General features: G+C 44.4%; 1 protein-coding gene across 1 annotated transcript in view; it reads right to left on the bottom strand.

Annotated features, from left to right (window-relative positions):
• The window catches only part of SLC7A11 (solute carrier family 7 member 11), a gene marked incomplete at both ends in the record, with an annotated part of 66429 nt that extends 39311 nt beyond the window's left edge, over positions 1 to 27118 (bottom strand). Inside the window, 5 exons of the mRNA XM_084244796.1 lie at positions 7118 to 7217; positions 12416 to 12541; positions 19492 to 19607; positions 22728 to 22854; positions 26842 to 27118. Of these exons, the coding sequence (XP_084100922.1) occupies positions 7118 to 7217; positions 12416 to 12541; positions 19492 to 19607; positions 22728 to 22854; positions 26842 to 27118 (746 nt within the window). The remainder of the gene's footprint in view (positions 1 to 7117; positions 7218 to 12415; positions 12542 to 19491; positions 19608 to 22727; positions 22855 to 26841) is intronic.
• Between the last annotated feature and the right edge of the window lie 806 nt (positions 27119 to 27924).

The raw sequence follows: 27924 nt of genomic DNA, 5'->3' as shown, positions 1-27924 counted from the left end.
TGATGCACCTAAGTAACCAACACCAAGACCAAAAGGTAAAGCAACAGCAGCATTCTAGAAGCTTCCCTCTCGCCCTTGCTAGCCTATCCCTCCTCTGCCTTGCAAAGAACCATTATTCTGACTTTTATCACCTTAGTTTGCTTTTGCCTGTTTCATCATAATAGGGTAGTATTTGCTTGTTTGACTATTTCAAAATATTTGGTCTTTGGTGTGTAGCTTTTTATTGGGCTTTATGTGTAAGACTCTCATCCAGCAATTCATTATTTTTCATGTTTCTTTTTATTGGACAGGCTTACACTATACATTCTATTGTTCATGGGCATTTCACTTTAATTTATACTATTACGAATCTAGACACCACGAGCAAGCGCCGGCGGGCCCTGCGGTCATTCCTCTCCGGCACAGACTCACAATATGATCACGGGGCTATGCGCGGGCTGGACGTGCCTGAACTGCCAACTGTTGCCCGAAGTGGATCTCCTGTTTTGTGTCTCCGCACAATATATGAGATGATCAAGCATCGGTCATGGGCTAGGAAAGTGGAACACCCCAAGTCTCTTCATTCCGGGAGCCCCGTTTCTAGACGGCCGTGGAACTTCATGGTCCAGGATTGGAGGCAACATCTGGGCAGGCCGGGGCATGGTCACCCAGCCTGGCAGTCAAGGAAGGTTTGGCAGTAGGGGTATCACCCCAGTTTTCTTTAGAAATGTTCGCAGCAAGCCACAAAGTGGAGTGAAGACATTTCAGATGGAGTGGAACTCAGGGGTGCAGGGGAGCACAGCCCAGGGGTGTCAGCGCATGGGCAGCACTTGGCCTTCACAGCACAAAGTGGGGATTGGGTGGAGTAAGAGCAGAACTGAAGAACGAGAGCACCTTTGGTTTCTGGGGTCCAGATTTCATTAGTGGAGACAGGGTCCTCATGGGGATAGGGTCCGTCACTGGACACGGAGTTGAGACCTTAAGTGATAGATGCGCCTGCTGACTCACAAGGACACACAACCAACATGTGCACAATGTAACCATGCAATGTTACTGCGATTAAAAAAACAACTTTATACGGCAACAGAAGTCTGACAAAGGCATTTCTAAGTTATGGGGAACTGGTTTCCCAGATATAAATGCAGGGAGCAAAAAGAAACCAAGAATGGGATGAAAGATGATAAAGTCTCCATTTGTATTTTTCCCTTCCATGTGCTGCAGCCCAGCGTGTGTTCCAGCCAAACAACCTCAAATCCCAGGACAATCAAGCCGCTGTGTTAACTGGATAACAGGCAGCACAATTTTGTGGTTTGTCATGATACTAAAGTTGATACTAAAGAACAGAAAACTTGGGGCAGCTCCTAAAACCTGAACACTTTTCCGGGTCTCTTGCCTGACAGGAAGCAAGTGAGGTGCAGGGACACCCTCCAGGTTCTGCAGACCTGCAGAGATACGCAGACACCTCTCCCTCACATTGTGACTCCACGTAGGTCACACAGGAATGTCGCCCTCTTTGCATCCTTGACTTCTTTTTCCATCTAAAGGGACCACCACAGTCCCTTTAAAGCCCTTCGAGTTCTCTGTCAGGCTCCAAGGTGGGAGCCTGAGGCAGACCCTAGCTCCAGTGAGCACATGGGTTACACGGACGAGAAATCTAGGACTATATTAGGAAAAGCTAACCATAAAGGCAGAGGCTTACCTCTTTGTTTTATAGGAAATTTCCACAACCGAAAAAGTTTTTCAATACACTCGACTGTCCTCTTATTCCTTCATTATTCCTTAGACGGGAAGATGGCCTTTCTACAGGTATTCAGAAGCACGAGTCTATCAGTAAGCCTTAAAACCTCTCTATGCACTAAAGTATCCCATAACCTAAAACAAAGGGGAGAAAAAAAATCCTGTCCTGTTCTAGCTTTATAAAAACCCCAACCAAATTCACAGAGGCAATCAATGTTAAAGACTTAAAAACAAGACAAATCTAAGATGGAGTCACTTATACTAAGCCCCACCCGCTAAACTGAGACTGTTCCCAGGCATGGAACCTTAAGCCAGTCAATCAGGGCTCACCCAAGCAGTGCTAGTCAGACCATCTGCCACCCCCGATGGATGTAACCTCGAAATAACCACCTGAGCTTTTGCTTAGTCTGGCTCCCTGGAGACTCCAGCCCTCCCAGCCACGCACTGTATTCTGCACAGCTCCTCAGAGCTCCTAGTCTGGATGTTGCCTGATCTGAATCTCTTCTTGCTCAAAACAAACTCTTAGAGTTTTTAACATGCCTCAGTTTATACTTTAGCAAGTCTAAGGTGCCCAGCATATCAAGAACTACGTTTTAAGTAGAAACAGTAGAATAGCTGAGAGAACAGTAGCAATAAAGGTAACCTGAAAAGTTAGTGGCCCCAGATACTTTTTATTTTTTTAAAGATTTATTTATTTATGCATACAAGAACTGGGGTGCAGGCCAGAGGTGTAGAGGGTAAGAGGATTCACTAGAGTCAGAGCGGGGAAAAGAAATACACTACTGAGGGGAGCAGTGGGAAGACAGGAGAGGTCTGCTGCACCATGTGGGTAGCTCCCTGGCTGGGGATCAAACTCATGCTGCAGTGGCTGCAGACAGCCTCATAGGTTGTGTCCTAACCCCTTGTGCCACCAGGGAGGCCCCCGGATACTTTTTTAATGACAGAAAATAGTTGCTAAAAAAAAGAAATTGTAGTTATGCCAGGAAAGCAAGCAACAATCAATACTTATATCTGGAATATACACTCTGAGGGGTTTGCTGAGTTTGTTATAAGCCTGAGGCAGTGGGAAGTACAGGAAGAAAATATTTCCCTCCCCCACCAAAAAAAAAAAAAAAAAAGAGAGAGCGGGAGAGAGAGAAATGTCCAGGCTTCTCATGTCTAAAACAGACAGTTCCTTCTTTATAGGTGTATTAGAAACCGATCTTTTCTGACAATGTTAAGGCAAGAAAGGACATATTTATAAGAACAGAACACAGTTTCAAATATTTGCCCGAGAACAGACGCAAGGAAGGTGCCCGGGGGCTGAAGGCGGGAGGGAGAGGCCTCTGTTCTGGTCTGAACACTCACACCCTGTGGGAAATGCTCCTTTCTATGCTCCGGGTCTGCAGCAATGAGCCTGGAGCATCCCCTGTGCTTTCTGTCTCCTTAAGGCCTCTAGAGAATGTTCACAAGGCCTATTGTCCCCGCTTCCCCACCACTGTGTCTATGACTCGACGAAGCGGGTGACGCGTTCCAACACCCAACGATGTGAATTATTTTAAAAAGCAGCTTATTCTTTAGATTAGATTTGACACAATGGTACAAAATAATCCCAGCAGGTGCTTTAGAAAGACCAAATCCATTGAGGATAGGATTTAAAGGGGAGAAAAAAAAGGCGCTGAAAAACTATTTTCTATCGCACGGTTAAAAAAAAAATAAAAAATCGCACCAAGCAATATTCGGCTTTGGATCGGGAGATGGGACTGAAATTGGCTGAGTTCCCCCGCGGTCCCCGGGGAGCAGCAGGCCTGTTTCTCTGCACGCAGGCCTTGGCAGTGATATTAAAGTCGTTCTAACCCAACTCTGCGACCTGGCTGGGTTAATGATTTCTTTTCCCCTAATCATGTTTCTGTGAAGGAGTTTTTATCATTCTAAAAAGGTCCTGTACCCCTCAAAGCCAAGTGCCTACTCTATTCAGAGCCAGGGCTGGCTGGTGTCTTTCTTCTATTCAACCCACAGAGCTGAATTGCTGAGCGAGGGAGGATGCCTGGACAACCTCAGTCTTGCTGTTCTTACTTACGCAGTAGGTGGTTAAGTTCTGGTGACAAAGGCTGCTTCTGTCTTGTGGATTCGCAAAGCCCCCCACTCTGATTTTGCATCAAACACTGCCATCTCCTGCAGTCCCTGCACAAAGTGGGAGGCTGACGGGTGGGACCCTGTTCGTATTCCATGGCCCAGCTGCCAACTCACCAAGACAGACAGGGTGGTGAGGAGGGCAGAACATTCAGAAAATGACTGACAACCCCCTCTCTGAGAACTCTTTGAGCCTCCATCTTGTTTCACTTACATGCAGATCTTAGTGTTTCCTCTAGAACTCCAAACAACAGACTCTTTCTCCCTAAGCCACTCCATTTTTCTAAGACTGACGACTGTCAATTAACAGCCACGTTACTTCTACCTGCTCACAAGATGGGGTTCAGGTAGCGGAACAGCCTCGCCTATAACACGGCTGACTCCTTTCTCCTCCCTGAGATAACACCCCATCTGAAGTTCTGGCCTGAGCAGGTGGGACGCGCAGTGGGGAGCAGACCCCATGGGCCGTGGTGGAGGACAGTGGGGCTGGTGGTGAGTATGGCGTGGGGAGAGCATCTTCAGAGGAGTGAACCTGCACACTAAACCACAGACAGTAGTGTGGACCAATGTTACTGCCAAAAAAAAATTCAAAGTGCAAACACATACAGATTCTTAATGCAAGCAAGCTTGGCCTTGGTTTCCAAAACTAATTCAAGTTTTGATTAAACTCTCAAGAGAGCCTCCCCTGGTAGGTGCAGGCAGTTGAGCGCTGCACTGTGAAGCGGTCTGCAGCCTCTGCAGTGCCGGTTCAATCCTGCTGGCAAGAATCCCACATGGCGCAGCAGACCTCTCCTGTCCCCCCCGCTGCTCCCCTCGGCAGTGCATTTCAGTCCTTCTGCCTGTTCTGCTCCCCGCTCTGTCTCTGGTGCATCCTCTTACCCTCCCATGCATCTGGCCTGCACCCTGGTTCTTGTATAAATAAAAAATAAAATAAAATAAATAAAGCTTTAAATAAATTAATAAATGAACTCTCAAGAGCATAAGAAAATCAACAGCATCCTCTTCTTTAAAATAAGAAGTGACTGTGAGGATTATTTATATGGGTCAAGTATATATAAAGGTTCACTTAAACCCCATTGTAAACAGAGGGTTGAGATAAATTTCTAGGCCAAAGATGGCGGGGCTCCGGACCAGGTGCCACATCCACAGACAGCGATGCAGGTGAGCCTTGGTGTCCAGGACATGCCTGCTCTGAGAAGAAATGCAGCCCAGTCCATCAGCAGCCCCACAACCAAGTCACACCCGGATTCAAGCCACATTGCCTCATGCCTTATTCATTTTCTATTTTCCTCTTCCTCGTTCCTTAATCTTTATCCTATAAAGAAATCTTCGGCCTCATTTTGCTGTTCTCTGGACTCTTGAGAGAAGAGACAGCAGCTTCATGAAGTATTAAAGTTTGTATCATCTAAATTATCTTTTTAAATTGTTTGAACAGGAGTAACATGTTGAGTTCAGACAACATAAAATGAGAAGGGTCTTCAGCCGATGCATCCACCAGCCCGCCAAAGCCTTCAGAGGTGGAGACGGGCTTGGCCGAAGCAGGGAACCTGCATGTTCGGTGCAGTTGTGGGGGAGTTGCTGGGGGAAGGACATGTCAAGATTCTGTGGGAAAGCAGCATGGTGTTCACAGGCCAAAGAAACCCCATTCAGCAGAATTAATCAAATCTCCCTTGTGACTATCTCCGCATTCCACATTCCTGATTGAATATTGCCTGGCTCCCCACACTTGGCTCTAGCTGAAAGCTTTTGTCAGCTCCCCACTTGGCTCCGGGGTCCCCTGGTGACCCTCTGCCCAGCTTGGCTGTGGCCCCAGGGCGCCCGAGCTCTGATCCCGGCTGAATAGCCCTAGAAGAGTGGATTCTGCACCAACCGTGTGATCACAGCTCTGCTCTTGTCTCTGAGTAGGACGGAAATAAAGACTTCAAAAATACTGAGTGATTCACAGCTAATGCTTACACACAACGACTGTAAAAACACTCCAGGAAAATACCCATATTTTACACCAGATTCCCCAGAGCTACAACCCTCAACATATTTTTCTTCAAAAGACATGCTAAAATTGTAAGGTCCTGGACTCTTCTAATTCTGCTCTACTACCATAGGTTCATAATTCAATGAGATTAATAGGGTAAGCACTCCATTTATTTTGAAATATATCTTTATAGTCCATGCATTTGCTGGAAGGTAAGAGCCTAAAATCTAAAGAAAAAGAAAGAGAACGTGTTTGAATGACATTTACATAATTTTTGGAGCTACTATAGTTTCCTGATACTGTTTTCAGGTTTCTAGAACCTTCTTGCAGCTAAAGCCATGCCTATATTATACACATATAACCATGCCTATATGTGCACAATACAAAATGACTGCTGCTACTAATTACTCCAAAGCAATGAAATTTAATCTTACTACAATGATTTTGATGTTCAAATAATACCTTTGTACCTTGTGGGCTTTCTGGCAACTGTTACTTCAACTAAATTTTACCTGATTAATAAAAATGAGTTAAGAAAAATAATTTCACTCTTCACCATGATTTTTGTGATTCATTCAGCTTCTGGCCAAAGCAAGGTATCACAAACTCTTCCTGCTTTAGCCAGTACTGCTGCACAGCTGGGTATGCAAGAAAGCAGCACACCCCATACATAGCGATTTTAAGCATCTTTGCTGATTATTTTTTCAAATATAACTAAAATTTAAGAAACTAGTAAGGTCCTTTATAATAGATTATCTAGTGCAGATGATTTCCTTATCTCAGATTCTCCTTCCCTGACTTTAGAGAACCATTTACCTCCTGGGAATGTCTTGCTTATTTCTAGATCTGAATTATTTCTTTCTCATGGGAAGGTGGAGAAAATCAATTAATCACTCTTGTATCCCCCTTGGAGCTTCCCCTGAAAGGCCTTTTGGCAAGCAAAGTACTTTAGTATCTCCTGGCACTGTTAGATCCTTACTACACATGCTTAGAAGTGATTTGCACTGGTTCTTAAGACCCAGCATGTTTTGTTTTGTTTTGTTTTTTTGTTTGTTTTCTTTTGTTTTGTTTTGTTTTGAACATCAGACCAAGCACAGCGGTCACCTTGACTAGAAAACCCAGTTACATTGACATTAAGTCAAGTACACATGGATTGGCCTGGTGGACGGGGTCCGGCCGCCATCTTTCCCACCTTGAGAAAAGCTGATTATGCTGCAGGGGGGCAACTCACACTTGCCTCACATCTTCCTTGGCACCTAAAGTATTTGAAGGAATAAATGAATGCAGAAGTCACCAGATGGAAAGAGATGGACTCACCAGCCTGCGTACGCATACATCCCATAATAAAATGCCAGCGGCAACCCCATCAGGCTCGCATCTCTTCCCAAAAAGGCATCTTTGAAGTGTTGTGTTTGCCCTGCAATGAGAATAGAGAGACTCTAGGACTTTTCAAACAATTGTTGATTATTCATTCTTGAGCCATAAACATGAGGTGGGGGCGGGGAGAAGGAACAATCCTATTACAGGTCTAGCCATCTTACCCTCTCTGCTCATTGCCAGCTTCAGCTGTTACAACTGTACCCATTCTCCACAAAGGGCTGCCAAAGTGTACTGACCACTACTAACACCACGTCACATTTCTCTTCACATAAAACTGCAGTAAAGACAGCAACGGCATTTACAAAACAATCTCTTGCTTGGACCTGCCTCTGTTCTTGACAGTCTGACTGTGACAGGGTGGTCCCCAGGAAAGGGGGAAGTTCCAGGTTTCCTGCCCCACCCAAGGGAGGGTGGAGCTGAGCAGGGAGAGAAGAAGCTGCAGAAGAGACTGAGGAAGGAAGCAGGATGGAGCCAGGAGACCTGGAGGAGGCGCATGGAGCCTAGAGACAGTAAAGAAACTGCGCTTGTCTTTTGGTCGTGGACTGGGTGACACAGATGTGGGGGAGACCCGTGGGGAGGTGACAATGGCAGCTTTTATCTTGATGTTGATTTTGCTCTTTTCCTTCTGGGCTTGTCTGATTGTTTCTGACCCTTTGCTGTGGGTCCCCACTGGAAGGTGCTTTAGACTCATGGCAGGCTTTGGGGCCTTGCTCTGGGCCAATCCCATTTGGATGGACTTTTACCCACGAGGGGACGGGTAACTCTGGGTGCTTCATTTAGAAACTAGACTCTTTGCCTTACCTGTATTGTTTCCTAGTTTTATTAAAGATCCTTCCCATTAGTCTCATGTGTTTTGTGATGATGCGGCGGATGGCAGAACCCATTTAGAATAGGCAGGTTTGCGGGGTTTGGGCTGCCCCTCTCCCTGTCCTATAACATGACCACAAAAAAAAACTTAAGGATCTTCTGTCAACAATAGTTTCTAGACTTGTGACAGAACCCTTAAACATGAGGAGGTTCTATTTCCTAAGAAGAAATTCAAAGAAACCTCCTGGAAAGACATTCTCAAGGAGGAGGTGACAATATGTATTTCCCCCTATAGTTCACTAGAGACCCTTTGGACCAAACACTCCCCAACCCCATCAAGCTTTCTTGCTCATCAAATGTTACCAGAGCACAGCCAGGCCCAGGTGTGCCTGGGCTACACCAATACTGTCCATCCATGGCTGATTTCACCCAGAAATAACAGACTTGGGTAGTGGTGACAGAGACCTGTGGCCTCAAAGTTAAAAATACCATGCAGCGCTTTGTAGAGAAAGCCCACAGATCCTGCCCTAGAAAACTGCACAGCTTCATCTAGAAACACTGGAAAGAAATTACACCAAACTCTACATAGACTTCTTTTTGCTGGGGGGTAAGGAGGGTGCATAAAAGGAACCTCTCACACCGTTGGTGGGAATGTACACTGACTCAGCACCTCTGGGAAACAGTATGGAGGTTACTCAAAATATTCAAAATAAATCTACCGTGTGATCCAGCAGTCCCGCTGCTAGGTACCTACCCGGAAAAAGCAAAAACACTACTGGAAGGTGTTCACTGCAGCACCATGGAAACAACCCAAGCGCCCAAAGACACGTGAGTGCATTAGGAAGACAGGGCTGGATGTGCAATGGAAAACCAACTGTCAAAAAATAAGATGAGCTCTTGCCACTTCTGACAATATGGACAGACCTGAAAGGGAGGCTGCTGAGTGAAATAAGTCAGAAGGACAAAGGCAAACACTGGACGCTCTCACTCGTAGGTGGAAAATGGAGACACAAAACAGAGGAACTAAACCAAAACAGAATACAACTAGAGACATGACTGCAGAATTGAGGCTACCAGAGGGGGAGGGAAAGTAAAGGTGGGGGGGGAAATGGGGAAGGGGTTCCAAAGGTCTAGGGTAAAGGAATATGGGGGCCTTGGTGGTGTGTGGGGTGGCGACATCCATCTGAGGAGGGTACACCTATACCCTTAAATCGTATGCAGTGTGGTAAACACGTTACCTCAACAAAAAAATTAATTTATTAGATTTTAACAAGTTTTGCCTCGATGTGCAGATTAAACATTTATATTCCACTACTTTGTGCCTCCTAAGTCCTTTTTCTTGTACATATTTTGGAAAATTAAAAAAAAAATAAAAATCCAGATTTACTTTACTCGGCCAATATCAAAGTTAAGCAGCAAAATGTCTTTATTTCCCAAAGAAAACAGCAAATGAGAGCACCCAAATGGGAAATGAGACTTTGTTTCAAAATTGGTGCTCATAAAAATTTCTGCAAGGAAGGCAGACTATGGGTGAGATACGAGACTCTCTTCAAAACCAAACCTCACACCGTAGCGGCAAAATAGGTACAAGTTTTCAGACCAAGCATAGCGAGTTATACACTAAATGGATTTTCCCTTGACGCATCCGGCTCCCCAGTACAGTTCATTTCTGAAGTGCTATGGTGAATTCAGAAATGTTGTCACTAAAACATCTCTGTATTCTCACAGAGGTAAATGTAAATACTGGAACCGAGATATGGGAAACATCCATTGGACATTCTTTCATCAAGAACTATGATCTTCGTGACCTAAAGGGACATTATTCCTACGCGTCAAACACTGAATAATCAATAAGAGAAACCAAACTTGGTAAATACCAGGTCCCCGGTGCTGAAAAGTGCTATTTCGAGAGTATTGCAAGAGGCGTTTCTAAGCTTCAGGAATATGGTTGCTGCCTACAGAGGCCTCTCGGGTAGATGAAAGTCATGATATTCAAAGGAAAGTTTAGCAAATCCTCTTAAGTAAATGCAGAACACACCACTATGTGCAGGATCTGATTAAAGTAGAAAGGAAAGCACAGTCTGTTTTAGTGAAGTATTTCTCTTCCTGGAGTTTCAAATTAATGTGAAAAATATGTGGTCGTGGGAGATGGGGTGGAAAAAAATCACCGTTTCATACCGATAGAGTAAACATTCCAGCTAAGACTGCTGTCCAAAGTATTAAAATTTACTTGAAATGTGGTGATGCTCTCTGGGCATTTATGAGGCAATGAGGTGTAGCCGAAGCCTTTCGGCTTATTTACATAACGTGTCTTAAGTATTAATTAAAGCATCATCCTAGAATAAGGTCCAAAGATACATCATGACCTCTGCTCTCCAGGAATTTGAGATACAATAACATGGGAGCAAGTGAATCTCGCCCCCCCCCACACACAGAACAAATTGACTGCTCTCTGACATTGTACCAAAAAGAAAATGCTAGAAAAAAAAAAATCTTAGTTTGCAAGGATAGTAGATCACCTTTTCTAATCTAAACCTGGACTAACCTAGGATCCATGGACCAGAGTTTGTCTTTCCAAAAATGGAAGAAACTCGATACACAAGACTAAAAAAAAGGAAAACACAAACAAAACAGATGATTTTGCCTGCATTCCCCAGGGGTCGGATAAAACCCAAGCAGGCCGGCCCTGTGAGGGCGGATGGGAGCCAGGGCAGCGAGCTCAGGGCCTCTTCTGTGCGAACCACAGTATTAACAATCTGGTCTGATTCCCCCAGGGGCTGAGGATGCTGATGGCCGACGCCCCCCAGGTGGGCAGGATGCCCACCCATCCCATCGCAGAGCCCCGCAGCGCCCCCTTGCGGCCGCCCCCGAGGCGGCTGTTGGGCCTCCAAGCTCAGGGCGTCTTGCTGCAGGCTGGCATTTCTTTTCGCCTTGTGCAATTCTGCCTCTGCGACTTCATTAAATGCCCGTATAAACTTCCTGTCTTGGAACAGGCTGTAGCAATGTAAATAGTACATACTTAGCATGCCCCAGCCATGTTTCGCTCCTCCACCACCTCCCCTGGCTCCCCTGCTTGTGCCCTGAGAAGGTGCCCAGGCCCCGCGGGTACCTGCCGGGGGCTGTTCCTCTTCCAGCCGTTCCCACGGACTCCACGCACCGCGCGAGCCTCCTGCCCCACAGCGCTGCTCCAAACGCCAGCCTCCCTCCCCCAGCTCGCCCTTCCTTATTCAATAGCACACTCCAAAACAGCACTCCCAGGGAAAAGGCTCTTGCATTTCTATAAGAAGTGCAGATTTGAGGGGCCTCCTGGGTGGCTCAAGGGGTTAAGACGCAACCTATGAAGCCATCGCAGCCTCTGCTGCAAGAGTTTGATCCCCCCCAACCGCCCCGCAGCCCCAGGGAGCTACCCACATGGCACATGGCGCAGCAGACCTCTCCTGCCTCACCCGCTGCTCCCCTCAAGTGTGTTTCAGTCAGTCTGCCTGTTCTGCTCCCCACTCTGTCTCTGGGGAATCCTCTCACCCTCTCACACCTCTGGCCTACACCCCAGCTCTTGCATGCATGAATAAATAAATCTCAAAAAAAGAAAAAAAGAAATGCAGATTTGAGAGTAAAAATACTGGCACAGTGAAGATTAAATTTCCCCAACTGTTTTTATTGTCCTGTCATATTTGCTTGTCCGGAATGCTGTGCCCATTGCCGACACCCCTTCTGTGGAGACTCTACCCACCAGATCAAAGGAACAATAATGAGGGTCTCCCTGGTGTCCTAGGGGTTAAGTCTCAGTGGTATCACCTGACAGCCTGAGCTCAGTCCCTGGCCAGGGAGCTACCCACATGGCGCAGCAGACCTCGCCTGTCTCCCCGCTGCTCCCCTCAGCAGTGTATTTCAGTCAGTCTGCCTGTTCTGTTCCCTGCTCTGTCTCTGGTGAATCTTCTCATGCCCACACCTCTGGCCTGCACCCCAGTTCTTCTATGCATAAATAAATAATCTTCAAAGGAACAATAATCATAAAAGGATGATTGATCACCTTTCATTATTTTCCAGGTCTCTTTCTCTCTAGTCTTTATTGCTATCACGAACTATTTTAAAATAAAAACAAGAAGACATACTTTCCCGTCGTTAATAGCAGATTCTCCCCCCACACACATACACTTTGAGTTTTCCTTCTGAACAGCTCACACCAAACAGGAGTCACTGCTGCCCCTCCTGTGGTTTGACCCCGGCTGCTTCTCTTGCTGCCATTCAGCTGCAAGCCCCCTGCTCCCCCCAACAGCGGCCTTTCTAATCAACTGGATGACAGCAGAGAGTGAAGGTTCCACAAGCAGAGACTCATTAAGAAAACCTGCCAGTGCAAGGGAACGCTCCTGCGAGAAGAGACGGAAAGCAGGTAGGTATTTTAAAAAGCATTTACTTTTCAGTCCATACCTTTAATTAGCTGCATGACTCCAGGGACTATAATTATCAGGATTGCCGTGAGCTTGCAGAAGGTCAGGAAGATCTGGATCCGGGCGCTCCAGCTGACGCTCATGCTGTTCAGGACCATCACCACCGCTGCAAACAGACACGTGTTACACGGCGCCCCGCAGGAGGTGGGGGGGCTGCTCCCCAAGTGCCCGCCAGGTTGGGGCTACCGGGACGTTTCAGAAACCCCGATCTCAGGCGGTGCCCCCAGACCTAGTGACTAGAAATCTGCATTTCCACAAGGTCTCTGGGTGAATTTAATGCAAGTTAAGATTTGCGAAGCGTGGCTAAAAGCTGCAGACAGGACGGGTCGCCACTTGCTCTTTGCAGAGGGCAGGGGCCTCCGACAGCAACGCCTGGACAGTCAGATAAAAACACCTCCGGGTCACATCCTGAAGGACCACGGCCTGCAGGCGGCTGGCAGCCTCATCAGACAGGCCACTTCTGTGAGGGTGGCAGCAGGAGGCCTCCCTGCCCCACAGGGCCAAGTGCAGAGACCCCTGCTGGCTCCTGAGCCAACCGCCACGCTGGCCGGTTTAACTCCCCACTTTCCGGTAAGCACAGGAGTGACTTTCACCCCCTAAATGGGTTGGTTTCCAAGTCATGTTTCCTGAAGAATAATGTAGGAGTGATAAGAGCAAGAATTTCAGGCGCAAGGGGTTAAGTCCCAGCACTATGAAGCCATCGGCAGTCACTGCAGCACGAGTTCGATCCCTGCCAGGGAGCTACCCACGTGGCACAGCAGACCTCTCCTGCCTCACACGCTGCTCCCCTCAGCAGTGGATTTCAGTGGATCCGCCTGTTCTGCTCCCCACTGTCTCTGGTGAATGCTCCCACCCCACACCCTACCTCTATGCATAAATAAATAAAATGAATCTTTAAAAAAGGGCAAAAGAGTTTCCAGTGGCAACAGACAAGGGTCTGAAGCAAAGGCATTTCCTGTCTCCTCCATGCTCCCTGCAGGCCTGGGCCCCACTCAGCTCCCTGAGCTCCCAGCACTGGGGCAGAGGCCCCCAAGGAGCCCCCAGCATTACCTCCATCACTAGCAACAACTCATGCCTCACCCAGGAGGAGGTCAGGGAACTGCTGAGCTGAGTCCTTAGTAAAAAGAACAACAAAACCACCTCAGCTCAGGGGCATGATATGAAAGGCGATCTGCTCAGGCCTCCTTCCCAAGTGCAGGAAGGGCCCTTGTTACTCTAGACGGTGGATTTCAACTTTACATTCTTTCCAAATCCTATGTTTAATGCCATCCCCCCCCAAAAAAAAATTACTACATACATGATGGTTTCTGTTATTATCTATAAACTTTGTTTTTAAAAAAGTTTATTCCCTCTAAACAAATAACAAAAATATATGAAGGTACGTCTCAGGAAATGAAACAAGCACTTAATGAATTCCTGTCACTGCAGCTGCAATAGGAAGCTTCCCCCCCCCAGCACAGCAATACGTTATCTTCATGGCTTTCTTTGCCTGATCAAATCAATAGCTCCTTTCAGAATTTAAAAATGAGTGCAACTGTGATCAACTCATCCTATATAGCAGAAAAATTTTTAAATAACCGAGACCCATAAAGGAAAGCTAATTCAGGTATAGCTTTGTAATGGTTAGCTATGCCACCCTTTAAAATTACAATACAGCTATATATTTATTACATGAAAGGGTATTCATTACATATTACTGACCAATACAACAAGTTATAGAGCGGTGGGTGGGTGGGTGGAATAGAGAGATGATAGGTAGGTAGGTAGGCAGGCAGATAGGAAAGAAAAGGAGAAAATGTGAATGTGTATTTGTCAAAACATTGACATATCCTCTATAGATGATGAAATATTGAATAGTTCCTAGCTTTTTCTTGTCTATGTTCTGCATTATTTTAATTTCTGTAATAAATAGGCATCATATCAGGTAAAAAATCAATAAGGCCATTTTTACAAATGCAAACATGAGAGATACACAGATAAGCAGGCCCCACACAAAGTTCAATCAGGGTGACTAATGAAGAATTGTTTCCAAGGCCCCAGGCTGGGCAGGGTAGCAGTTCCGAGAGAGCCATGTGGGCGCTCCGGGAGATACTTCATCTACTTTTGAAGCTGAAGACTTGAAGAAACGGGCAATCCCAGGGTGAATGGCAAAGTGCATTATGTTGTCAGAGGAAGGATAAAAGTAAATCATTTCTCTCTCCCCAATAAAAAGCACTTATATATTGAAAATTAATGCAAGGTTGTTCCCCCTTCCTCATCCAGTGATTCTTTTTCTTTTTCTATGCAAATGACTCTGTGATGAATTAGTCATCATCCTATGAAAAGGATTACTTTTTTTTTTTTAGTGAGGGAGGTTCAGCACTGGCCTGAAAGAAAAAAAAAAGGTTTCACATTCCCTCCAGCAACAAAAGAGCAGTGTGGGTTTTTTAAAAAAATAAAGCTTCTAAACCCCAGGGCTCTCTCTTTCTGAAAGTATTCCAGAATAGAGGGGCGCCTGCGGAGAGAGAAGGGGGACAGGAGAAAGGAAGGAAGAGAACAGGGGAGGAGAGGCAGGCAGGGAGGGGTAGTCTTGCTCTTGAGCATCTGTCTACACAGCTGAGAAGTGGAAAGAGACTGTGACTTTCATAAAGAGTTTATTTACTGAGTGCCTACTGAATGGGGAAAAATGAGTCCATAGGTTTTTCTTTCATATCTTGTAAAGTTTTCTTAGAAAAATAGAAGATAAAATCAAATACACAGATTGATAATCTAAACTTGCTTTCCTCTCAGAAGGCTGAAATAAAAATTCTGGTTAAGACTGATTTCTCTCAAAGGGTTCACAAAATCCTGCTTTATCTGGGCATGCAGACATGCACGCACCAGTGATGTGGAACATGAACCCACTGGGGCTCCCCCCACCGCCCCCCGCCCCAGTGACCCTGAAGGACACAGCTCAACAAGGAGCTGGGCGCCAGCTCGGAGCAGGGGACCTTGTCCAGGGGCTGCAACTGCTGCCTCACCCCCCACCCCCCTTCGTGCCCACTGCCACATTGAAGTCCATGCGTGTTGCTCATCTGACAACAAGGAGGACGGATTTGGGACTGACCCAATGCAGGAGTATTCTGAGTTTCTAGAACAAATAAAAGCAACTTTTATTTATGCTATTTACCCACATTGTGATAATCAAAGCAATGTGAGCAAGCTCCCTAGGCTCCTTTGCGTCCCTTTGAAGAGCAACTGCTAATTGCACATATCAGGAAATACTTGTATCAGCTCAGGCTTGCTTGCCCATTTTATTTATCTGCGGCTTCTTTAGCTCACCTTATATTTTACCAAAATGAAAACACAGGGACATTTCATTTTTATTTACTTATTTATGACGCAGTTTCCAAAAGAACTGAAATGCAACTATGAAAGTTCTATGTATAAATTCTGGAGAGAAGAAACCCAGAGCTGAGAAGCTGTCTCTGAGGAGAAAGTTTAGGAGTCGTGAAGGACTGATGCTGTGATTTAAAGACCGGCGAGATTTTCTTTCTGCACTTCTGTAATTCAAGTCTGTCCGGTTTTACAAAGTGAGATTACCCAGCCTGGATATATTGAGCTTTCTCCCAAGTTCAGGTTCTGCCTGCCTTCTGGCTTCTGCTGCTTCATGCTAAACTGATAAAATGTGTGAAAGCTGGATGGCTGCTTTACAGTGAGCTAACATGGATTGTCTTACTGTTTTGTTTTGTGTGTTTTTTTGTTCTTTTTGTTAGAGCTGCCTGAGCTCTTTATCTCTCCATCAGCATTCATCTTCTGGATGCATTAATTTCAGAGAGGATGTGCAGCACTAAACACCTGCACAAAGCAGACAGAATGTGCATAGCTAGGGCCTTGCTACAGGAAAGAACGGTTGTGATCATTAAATAAATGTAGACTCTTATTATATGGAAGAAATTGTGCAGAGACTCTGCATGGATATCATCCAATCTTTGTATCTTTATGGCATGGTTACCATCACTGGTCTTATATTTCAGATGAGCAGTGAGACATGAGATATTGTTTAAGTGGCCTATGTACACACAGGTAGTAAGCTACAGCTGGAATTCAGGTAAGCTAATTCCAAAGTCCACACTTTCCTCATTAGTTCACAGACCGTAATGAGGAAGTAGCTTCAAAGACATGTGATCTCAGGAGTATACTTAGTTCTTTCAAATTCCTGACGGCTCTTCCTCTCTGCTAAGGTTCATGTTTATCTTGGCTGGGATTTCAGGACACTTTGACTCATATTTTATTTGTCATCCTCTTGAAGAATATGGCTGTTGTTCTGCAGTACTTGTGTATTTCAATACTACGTGTATCTAAGAATTCATTGTCTTGCTAATTTAGTTAGGTATAAAAGGATAAATACAGCCAGACTTCAAAAAGATTTATACAGAGCACTAAACATGCTATACATGAAATTAAGCACAAAATCCATCTTAGGTTTTCTTTTATGTCATTTAAAGATGCCAGGAAAATAGTTTTGAAAAAGATAAAATAGCAATACATGTAGAAAACTGGCTACTTTTTTTCACAAAGCAATCATAAATGTTACTTCTCTTACTCCCCACCCCCACCTGTATAAATAAACTAGCAAGGAAATTGAGACTCAGAGAAGTTGCTAGAGATGGAGCTAGGACTATATAGCTCACTGTTCAGGTAAGTATTTTTTAATAATATTCTGCCATAAAGTGTTTACTTACAGAGCAGCTAGTTTGAAGAGACTCTAAAAACAGATGGAAGAATATTTTAGGTGGTGAACATACTTCAACGTTTATTGAATCTACAAGGACAGTGATCATTCTGGAGTTCCATAGAGGTAAAGAGTATAATGTCAGTTTTAGGCTACAAGAGAACACTAAATATGAACATCTCACACTTCCATGCACCTGACATGCCTAGAGACTAGATGGGAATTTGCATAAACAAAATCTTTTTTTTCCCCTTTATTAATGTGACGTTGGTTTACAACACTGTACATGACTTAGGGATAGAGGTTCATACTTCCTCAAATATATGTTACCACACCTCCCTCACCATCAAAGCACCCAAAGTCCTTTAAAGTAAAGCAAAACCTTCATCTCTTCACTAATTTGATGGGTAAAGAAGAGTAGTTTGAAAAGGGAAGGAGAGGAAATTAGCAATTAGTACCTACCCACCCTACTTGCTATCATTTCTCAAATGGCTGGTTAATATTTCACAAAATTTGTACTTTCTTTTTCTATGATTTGATTATAAAAACACCCTTCAAGTTTGCTCTATTATACTTGAACTAGAGATTTCCAACTACCACAAATGATTTTCTTCCCCAGGGAATACAAGGGAGCAATTCATGCAATTAAACTCCATTTTCTACTTCTCACTAACCTTCTGCCCCTAACAGGAAGATATCACCTAGACTCCTTTGAATGATGCAGAAATGAGAGATTTACCCCCAGGTAAATTTCTCCTCTTGTCACCATCTCCACTCCCTGTTGCTCCATTAAAGCTAAGTTCTTCTCAAAGACAGCTTGACTTTCCAATTAGGCCACTGATTTACATTACCTACCACTGAATCATAAGCACATCCAGATTTCTCTTTCAGTGTTTGATTTTATGAACACATTTCCTAGAATCTCAAGCTTGCAAAAAGTCAAACTTTGTAAACTAATATTATAACTAATGGCAAAAATAGAAGGAAATGTCTAGAATCATCCAAGATTTACTGAGATTCTTCACTAACTATTCTATCACTAGTCTCTACTAGGGAAGTTTTGTAAACCAGAATATAGTTATCCTTATATATAATTGCTTTAAAATTGTAGTTTAAAGTTTCCGTTAACTCCTCCAGAACACAAATTTACCCTTTAATATGTTTAATAGAATTGGGATAAACAGGCAAAGTCATCTAGACTTAACAAAATAGTAAGCTGCTATCATCACCCATTTTGTTTCAGCTCCAAGCTGGGCTATATTTGTAAATATATAAATGTTTGCATAAAATGTAAAAACTTTTGCTAGTTATAGCTTTTAATTTCTATTGTCAATTTAATGACCTCACAAGAATACTACCCCTACCCTTAACTTTTTAAATAAACTAACTGTGCTGTGATTCTGCCTGCAGGATCAAGGGTCCTGCAGAACCTGTCCGGGTCCTGCAGGAACTCCAGATTCCATGAAGAAGTTTCCAGGGACAAGGCCTTAAAAATTGGACACAATTCATCTTTCTACAGTCACTCAAGATAGATTATCTTTTCACAAGCATTTTAACAAAAAATGAAACTGATGCTTAAAGAGGATTACTATTTTAGCCCCACGTGCCATAACTAAGAAGCTGTAACACTAAGTTTCAATTTCAGATTGTCTCATCCAGTCTGAGCTAGAACCACCATACTAATTACCATGGCCCATCTCACAAAAGCTCTTGTTATTAAACCTGAACTTGACAGCCAGCAAACTCAATTTCATTTACCACCATTTTCCTGTTGCTTGAGAAAATTGAAGCTGTATAATCCTTCAAGATTAACAAGTAGATATTCTATAGACTTCTCTGCTAGAGAGAAATTCTTAGACTTCTCATAAAAATCAGTCAATAGATAAATATTTATAGAACACATGCTAGGCATTATGTAAGTTGCTGAAAATATTACAGTGAATAGGTCTCTGGCTTCATGGAATTTCAAATAGTATTTTTCCACAAGAGTACAAATACTACCATTTGCAATTTGTTCTTAATAAGTTGCCCTCATTACCCAAAACACTTCACATATAGTCTCTATCAATATCATTTAAACCTCATAAAACACCTTCTCACTAACAACCTGGTCTTTGTTTCTCTATTTTTAAAAGGTTAACCATACAATTGATCTGACGCAATACTGGCCTAGAATATATTATCAGGAATCACTCCAAATCCCTATTCCTGTCTTTATTTTCCAACGCAAATCATCAAGGAAAGGTAAGCAAATAGGGCGTACTATGGGGAGTCATCTCACCATGCAAAAAGTCCAAAAAAAGTGTATCTCAAAAAACATTTGTGAATTTTTCCTTTTTCATATTTAAATCTTTAATACTCACTTATGCCCACAGCTGTAATGAGCTTGACTGCAAGTTCAGGAATTTCACACTGAACAAAAAATGGCTCCAGAATGTAGCGTCCAAATGCCAATGATATCACAGCAGTGGCTGCAGGGCTAGAAAACATATACTTAGATTAACTACAGGAAAAACAAATGGCACCTTCTTTAAACTTCTTCCTTGAAGTACTGTTATTCAGCATAGACAACATGTTAAACATGATGGTCTCAAAATCTTGGAACTCTTTATTTCTTAGGTTATCATAGATATTCCATATGAAATATTGCCTATAATTCGGGAGCCAATTTTTAAATTTCACATATGCTAGGAAGCACCACCTCTGCCTCTGATCACCCATATTTGACTTTTCCCCTTTAAATATCTAGCTTATTAACATTCTGATAGAACTGGGCCTCGCAAAAAAGCAGCCTCTTTCTCAATAAGTCAGCAATTAAATTCCAATCACAGTATAAAAGGGTTAATGGCACAGATCTAATGGGTCAGGGAATGGCCAGGAAAATTAACACAAAACCCAATGAAAACAATTAGCATCAGTAAGGTTGCTTTGCAGCTCTAAGCTTATATGTTTGACATTGTGCTATTTTTATTTTTCCTATACAGATAAAAACTTGAAGGGCCAAGAGATCATCCTTGATTCCATAGAAATACTTAGAGGCAAAGTATAAGTCAAAAAATTTAAAAGTACTCATAATTTTATACAACTGAGAAAACATGAGTGAGGTTAGAAAATGAAATAAGTTCAGGCATACAACAAAATAGGTAATATACCCCTCTCCTTTAATTCTTCAAATATTTCAATGAGAAAATTACACATTATTTCAGCTTGATACATGTATGTGAGAATGCATATTCTTAAGATCCACAAGTCCATGGATTACCCTAGTGCCAGTCTTCCCCCTAGTTGTTCTTTCTGCTCGTGGCCACCTAACACCCAAGCCTGCTCCCTAGAATGTCAGAAAACCAATTATGTGATTTCTTCTTTTCCTGGAGACCTTCTCCTCCTCACCCAAAACAGACTATTTTTCCTGTTCTCCATGATATTATCAATTTTTGATATGTAAATTAAAATCTAATCATGCCAGTCTAGTGCTTTGCAAGCATGTTTGGCATGAGCACAAATCCTTCCATTCAAGGCTCCATTTTGGCTATGCTTTCCAGCTTTCTCCGTTTCTGGCTTTCTACTAGAAAGATCTACCTAACCATTGCCTGGAGCCCCAGCAACCTTCCTTTCCCAAAGAAGGTTCAGTTTTCCTTTTCCCAAGGAAACTTCTCCACGCTCTGGGATGGGCAAGAACTCCCAGAATACACTGTCTTATTTGACTCCAAGGCTTCTTTCAGTCCTTGCCACATTGGCAACTCTATGTCCACTCCTGTGATTGTTTGAATGACAATATTCCCCTCACTTGACCCTGAGTTCCTTGAGTATAAGACCGTTGGCCCAGTGTTCAGGGCAGTTGCTGTCATACAGTAGAAACCCAATAAATACAGTGCTGTTAAAGTGACATCTGATGATGAGCTACTTGAGATTAGGCAAGCAGGTCTCTTTAATTTTAGTCTCATTCTGTACCACCCGTGGCATGGATAAATCAATGAATGATCACTCTCTCTGTGCTATTGCAAAAGATTATGTTTCTCAATATGCCAAACAATTAGCCAGTCCTCACAACCAATTCAGACTGAAACAGGATTCAAGTTCAGCTATATCAGACTCCAAAACCCCTCATCCTGACAAGCCGGCATCCCAAATAAGTAGTATACTTCTCTGAATGCTGAGTAGGTTGCATTCAAAATACTACTTTAAGCTTCCAGCACTTACTCACAAAGAATTTCATGTCTATGCTACCCACACTGCTGCAGTAAGTAGGTATTCAATGAGCACTAGTCTTTGTGCTTGAAATGCTTGCAGTGTGGAAACAAAACAGACACCTAAAATACGAAGCAAGAAGACAAGCCGTCCTGTTCAATGGCAGATGAGCACCAGAGACTGCATTTTTCAGAAGAATTAAGAGAGGAAAGAAGCACACGTGTGCACAGCAACTGAACTGTGGCACGACAGGATTTAAGTTGACCTTTGAAAAGTAAGATTCAGATCATCAGGAAAGAACAGAAGGTACAGTCCAGGCAAATCGCAGATTTTGGAAAAGGAATAAAATACTTGTTTATCATTGCTTCATTAAAACAAGTTTGAAAGAGCACAGAACTGTTTTAAATGAGAGCAGACTTAACTAAGAAGTAAATACGACTCTGAAGCACTTTGTTAAAAAAGAGACTCCCAGGACTATAAAAATCATGATTAGTGTTAAGTCAATACTTATTAGCTCTGCATTTGCTACTTAGCCTCAAATGATAGGATAGAGACTCACAGGAGCTCTGAGCTCTGTGTGTGTGTGTGTGTGTGTGTGTGTGTGTGTCTGTCTGAGAAGTTTAACTTTGTCCCTCTTTTACTAGAAGGGCTGGCCTCCCCAGTTATTTCTACTCAACTCTGTGTTCAGAACGTGCAGGTCACGTCTCCTGGAGACGCCTCAAGGAGCAATGCTCCTCTCATGCAACAACACACCACCCCCACCAAGTGCAAGGAAATTTACAGTTCAGGGTGACTCAGCACTATTTGCATTGATTTTAAACCAAGTCAGGAAAGAGAACATCCTTAGAATCCTTAGAACAATAGACTAAAAAAGATTTTCACAATCATGGTTCACCGATTTGCTTCACGTGAGGAAATGAGTCATTTCTGACACGCGAAGTTTGGTTTCCTGTGAAGTATGGACAAGGCAGCATCCCGGGTTGACAGGCAAGAGCTTCGCTAGTCACAAAAACTGAGTGAAGTTCATGACTTCATGGCGTTCTCTGCAAGAAGGAAACCTCCCGTTCCCAGCCTGGCTTTTCATTTCACTGGGCCTGACGAAGACAGACCTGCTGAGGTGGGCTGGACCCTTGCTGTCCTCTAGAGCCCACCCCTTTCCTAGAAGTGTCTCAGAGAAGAACCAAAGAGTAAAGAAAAGCAGATACTTTGCAAGGCTGGCACAGCGTGAGTGAGCTACTGCGGCAGCAAAACTGCGTTCAAGCTGTGCACTGAGGAAGGTGTTTTGCCAGGGAATTTGCAGATGGACCGCACGGTCATGTGACAGGCATGCTGCTACTTAGTTCAAAGCCACCAAGGGGATTCCAAGAAGAATGTTCTGAAGAGATTCCTTTCTCTCACTCCCTGTTCTTACCGTATTATGAGTAGTTCCACCCACACGCGGACAAAAGCTGGTAGGGGGCCAAAGACTTCCAGGATGTAGGTGTAATGGCCACCAGATTTCTTTATACTTGTTCCCAGTTCCGCATAGGACAAGGCACCTGAGAAATATGTATAGTAAAAAGAGGCAAAGTTAAAATAACATCGAGTCATCCAACAGCAGAACTGATTCAAGCCTCTCTGAGTGACATGTGACTGCACCATCCGGGCTGGATGACACCCTCATTTCAAAAGAATTCAAGGTCATCGATTTGCTAAGAACCAACAAATTCCCCCTGTGTCACTTCCTCAATTTGTTTGGCTCATTCTAGCCACACAATGCAATTTTACTTAAAACGAGCAAGACAAGCCTCTAAGATAGTAATCATCTCTCTAAAATTTTAAATCTCAAACCCAGAACAAGGGGGAAAAGAGAAGACAGAAAGATAATATGAACCTGTTTTTAGATCAAAAATTCACACCACCAAGACAAGGAACTGTCCCACACTGACTTCAGCATGTGCAGAATCCTTTTAATAAATAATTTCTGAGGCACATCAAAATAAATCAGATTTATCTGTTCTTCAGTAAAGTATGAACTCTATAGGCCTGGCAAGGCTTCAGATAATTTGCAGGGTGTCTTGTTAACAAAATGAGTTTTGGTTCAGATATTCTTAATCTAGTTCTGGACATGGTTGCTCTGGAGGTTTTCGGGACAGGTGAAAGAATTTTTTTTTTTTTTTTATATATAGAGGCATGTTTTTTATTTATTTGTTTGTTTGTTTGTTTTTTTGTTTATACATGCACTGGGTACAGTCAGAAGCGCGGGAGGGTGAGAGAATTCACCAGAGCCAGAGCGGGGAGCAGAGCAGGCAGAAGGACCGAAGGACACTGCTGAGGGGAGCAGCGGGCGGCAGGAGAGGTCTGCGCGCCATGTGGGACCCTCCTCCGGTGGCCGGGGAGCAGCCGGGGATCGAACCGGCGCCGCAGAGGCCGTGGGCAGCTTCGCAACCCAGCGCTCAACCGCTGCGCCACTGGGGAAGCCCTGAAAGAAATATTTTTTATAAAAGATACTCTACGATGTTTATGTACATAAAATTAATTATAAACCATATTTTTGCATGTAGCAATGTAATTCACATGGACTTGAGCAAGTTCTGCAATGGCCCAAATGGCGACCTCTGTAAAGTAGAAATCTCAGACTCCCCCTTACACAGGGGTTTCGTGTATGAACATGAAATGGGTAGCACAGGCCCAAAAGCACCTCATGAAATACAGTCATGCTCATTAATTTGACCAATTAATGATCAAGAAAATAAAAACTATATTTATTGATGTGATGTGCAGAGTTCTAGCCGTACCGCTCAGAACTCAAATAGAACACGCAAATATTCTCCTGAGCCACTTCTGTGTGGGAAATTAGCATCAGTGAAGCTTCAGGTAGAACCATCTGACGTGAATATAACCTGGGTACTCAGTGAAATCGTAGTTTCATGTATCCTATTCTGCACCTAGCACTGTCTCAAAGTCAATGACAATCCAACAAACAACGGAAGACTAAGGTCTCCTCCGATGGTCACTCCCTAACCCAGGGAGGCCAGAAGCTCTGAGAACAGGACACAAGAAAATCTATTTTCATAGTTGCAGATGATTCTAACGTGGCTGGTCCACAGACTGTTATTTGGGGATCGCTGGTGCACTTCACCCACTGCTAACTAACTCTAACTAGTAGGATTCATTCTCTCCTGGAAATCCATCTCCATGCTGGTGCACTGGATAGAAAAGTATCCAATATAAAATGTTACTGGAAAAATATCTCTGCGCTTATTGCCAGAGAATCTATCCCAGACCTATGTAAGCTTTGTTGAAACTCTAGGATGGTAGCCTTAGGTTTAAATTAAGTTCTGGAAGAATGAGATTTTCATTTAAAAGTCTCAAGCTCCATAACTATTTCACCCAGATGAAAAAAGTTCTAAACAGGATGTGAAAATCCATGTATCGACCATGGTTTAAAAAAAAAAAAAAAAAAGTAAACGAAATATAGAGATTCTTTCCCCTTAGTACCAAAGTTCGAGAATTTTCCAGAGGACTTTTCTCATACATTTTGCTTTGCTTCCTGATAGGGAGTACTCTTGTCAAGAAGTTCTGAGGCACTTAAGTGACAAATGCAATGTAAATAAAGATAAGCGAGTTTACACAGGAGCATACTCCCTGCAATTAATAATCAAATAACACCTGGGCAAGTGTAACTTTAGATAGTCCCTTTAACTTCTTTTTTTCTGAGTGTCTGCTCGTGATGATCCACTTGTAGTAGATTTTCATAGTATAAATCAACATCGTTTCAACTAGGTCAATGTGCAGAGCAGTTCATCTCGTGTTTGAATAACCCTTGTCCAGCATGAAGGGCACAGCCACACAGTGGGAGCTGCAGGCCAGGTGCCAGTCCAGGAAACTGGCTGCAGTGTTTGTTATTAGACATTGATTTCTCCTGAACGGATCAAGTGCTGGAGAAGGTTAAAAGTCGAGGGCGCACAAGGTCATGACGAACATCAACCACTGCCATTCTCGTTACCTGTGGATGTACATGCTAGAGCCACACAGAACACCACCAACACTTAAAAACCCCAAAATGATTCCTTAATAGAAATTTCTAGAATAAGGCTTTGTATTGACAAACCCACACTTAAAATCCTTTCTAATAATGGACCTATGACTCCTCTACAGAAATACCCAAATCTGTGCATCCAAACATTGCAAAGCCTTAAGAAAGAATGGATTGGTACGCAGAGGACCACACGTTAGTACCTTTAAAGAGTAGTGTCTTTGAAATCAAAACACACCAGGTGTGACAGAAGAACAAATGTATCTCAGCCACTTGCACCAGAGCATAAATAAATGCGAATTTTTTGACTCTTCACCAGTTTTAATCCCTTTTACAACCAACTCAGGTAGCTTCCGAATAACATGCCTACTCCACTGGGGGCATTTATTACCATTTGACTATGAATGTTAAGTCAATAGAAGAGATGAGATCTTGAGGGGGAAAGAATAATCATGCCTCTCCTACCAGCTAACTCTGGGAACAGGTAGGCAATGATCAGTGCCTGGAGCCCAAGTGAGCGAACCCTCCATGAGGACCGCAGATCTGAGCAAGTACAACAAACACACCCCTTTCCATGCTTACGGTTTCTACTGCAAAACTTTATGGGTACCAGGGAGGGCCTCCCTGGTGGCACAAGGGGTTAATATGCAGCCTATGAAGCTATCTGCAGCCTCTGCAGCATGAGTTCGATCCCCGGCCAGGGAGATACCCACATGGCACAGCAGACCTCTCCTGACTCGCCCGCTGCTCCCCTCAGCAGTGTCTTCAGTCCGTCTGCCTGTTCTGTTCCCCGCTCTGTCTCTGGTGAGTCCTCTCACCCCCCACACCTCTGGCCTGTACCCCCGCTCTTGTATGCATAAATAAATCTTTAAAAAAAAACTTTATAGGTACCAGGGAGAGATGAAAGGTTGAAAATATCTGAAGTATGTTCAGACCCTTGCAATCGCCTGGCTCATGAGCGCTTGAGTGACAGGACCCGGCATCCACCCTGGTCAGGACTTGTGAAAGAATATTAGCAACGACAAGCCGCCAAGCCCAGAAAGGAGAAGTCTGCCAGCCGTTTGCTTTGCCAATAAAAGGACAGTAAAAGTTCTGCTGAACAGCCAGTTCTGCGTCTAAATAGGCCAGGCCAGGCTCACCTCACAGGTGCAGCATCCAGGGCCAGCTGCGGGAGGCCGGACCGAGTCACTCAGCCCCAGAAAGCGCACGTGCATTTTACTGGGTCATCAAAGTTTACCTTCGCTCTCTGGCCCCAGGGAAAAGTCAGAAAACATTCTGTCCCGGTCAGAAAAAGAGGGAACAGCCACAGCCTGCAGGAGGCAAGAGAGGGGATGCAAGCGCCTGCCCCGAGGGAGCTGCGTCTGGGTCGTCTGCGCCCGGAGCGCAGCTAAAAGGGGGTGCAAAGGGGGTGCAGCCTTCGCTCTCCCTTCCCTCCTTAGCCATCAGTCTCCCAGCCAGCAAAGCCCCCTGCGCCCCAGACACACCCCCGGGGAGCAGCCGCACTCACCGAACAGCGACAGGACCCCGCAGAGGGACCAGACCAGCAGGGACATGCCCACGCTGCCCGTGTTCTGCAGCACGCCCTTGGGCGAGATGAAGATGCCGGCCCCGATGATGGTGCCGATGATGATGGACACGCCGCGCAGCAGCGTGATCTTCTTCTTCAGCACCACCTTCTGCGGCCCCGGGGGCTCCTGGCCGCCCGGGGCCGGCAGCTGCCCGCTCGCGCTCCCGGCCAGGTAGCCTCCGTTGGAGACGGCGGACACCACCGGCTTCCTGACCATCTCTGCATCCACCCACGGGGGAAATAAGACAGGAAAAAAGCACGTGAGGCACACTTTCAACTGGTGTGTCTGCTGCTCTAACTGAGCGGCCGCTGCCTCTCTGCCCTCGGATGCTCTCAGGGCTACTGTGTTGACAGGTAAAGGCTCAGAGGTGTGTTTCTCCTCACAGCTGACTGGGGCGCCTGGGAAACACCTGCGTGGCGCGGGGCTCCGGGCCCTGCACCGCCTCTGCCGACCTTGGCCGTGGCTGCAGCCCGCTGCTGTCTATCATTACAGGCCGGGCAGCTTCCTCGTGGGCTGGTATTTAAGCTTCTGCCTGTCACACCAACTTAGTGGAGCTAAATGATGATGCAAATTCTCCAGGTTTGCATCAGCCACAGGAGGAGGCTCCAGCATTACTCAGCTGTTTTTTTTTTTTTTTTTTAACAGTAGCGTGTTGCTCAACTGACCCAAGCTTTGCTGAGAACAAAGCCCACACTTGAAAGGGACCGTAACCAATCCAGCAGGAGTAAATTCAGAACAGACCTTCCCCGAGAGTTGAAGCAACTCCAAGGGAGGGACAAAAGGTCTTGACGTGAAAGAAAATGAAAAATGAAACAGGAAATGCTCCCCGCCTCTCTGCAGTTTTTTTTTTTTTTTCTGGAGCTCACGTAGAAAGCACTTCACACAAGTCTTGCGAGCTGCTTGCACAGACCCCAAAGCAGCATTGTTGGGAGCGGCATTATTGAGATTCCATATTATGCTCCTGCTTTTCTTTATTTTTTTAATTTGGAGTTTCCTAGCAACACAGTCAAATCTAATATTTA

The sequence above is a fragment of the Talpa europaea genome, assembly GCF_964194135.1.
Source record: "Talpa europaea genome assembly, chromosome: 10".
NCBI lineage: Eukaryota > Metazoa > Chordata > Mammalia > Eulipotyphla > Talpidae > Talpa > Talpa europaea.
The sequence above is the reverse complement of the archived record's forward strand: the minus strand, read 5'-3'. Positions and strand labels throughout refer to the sequence as shown.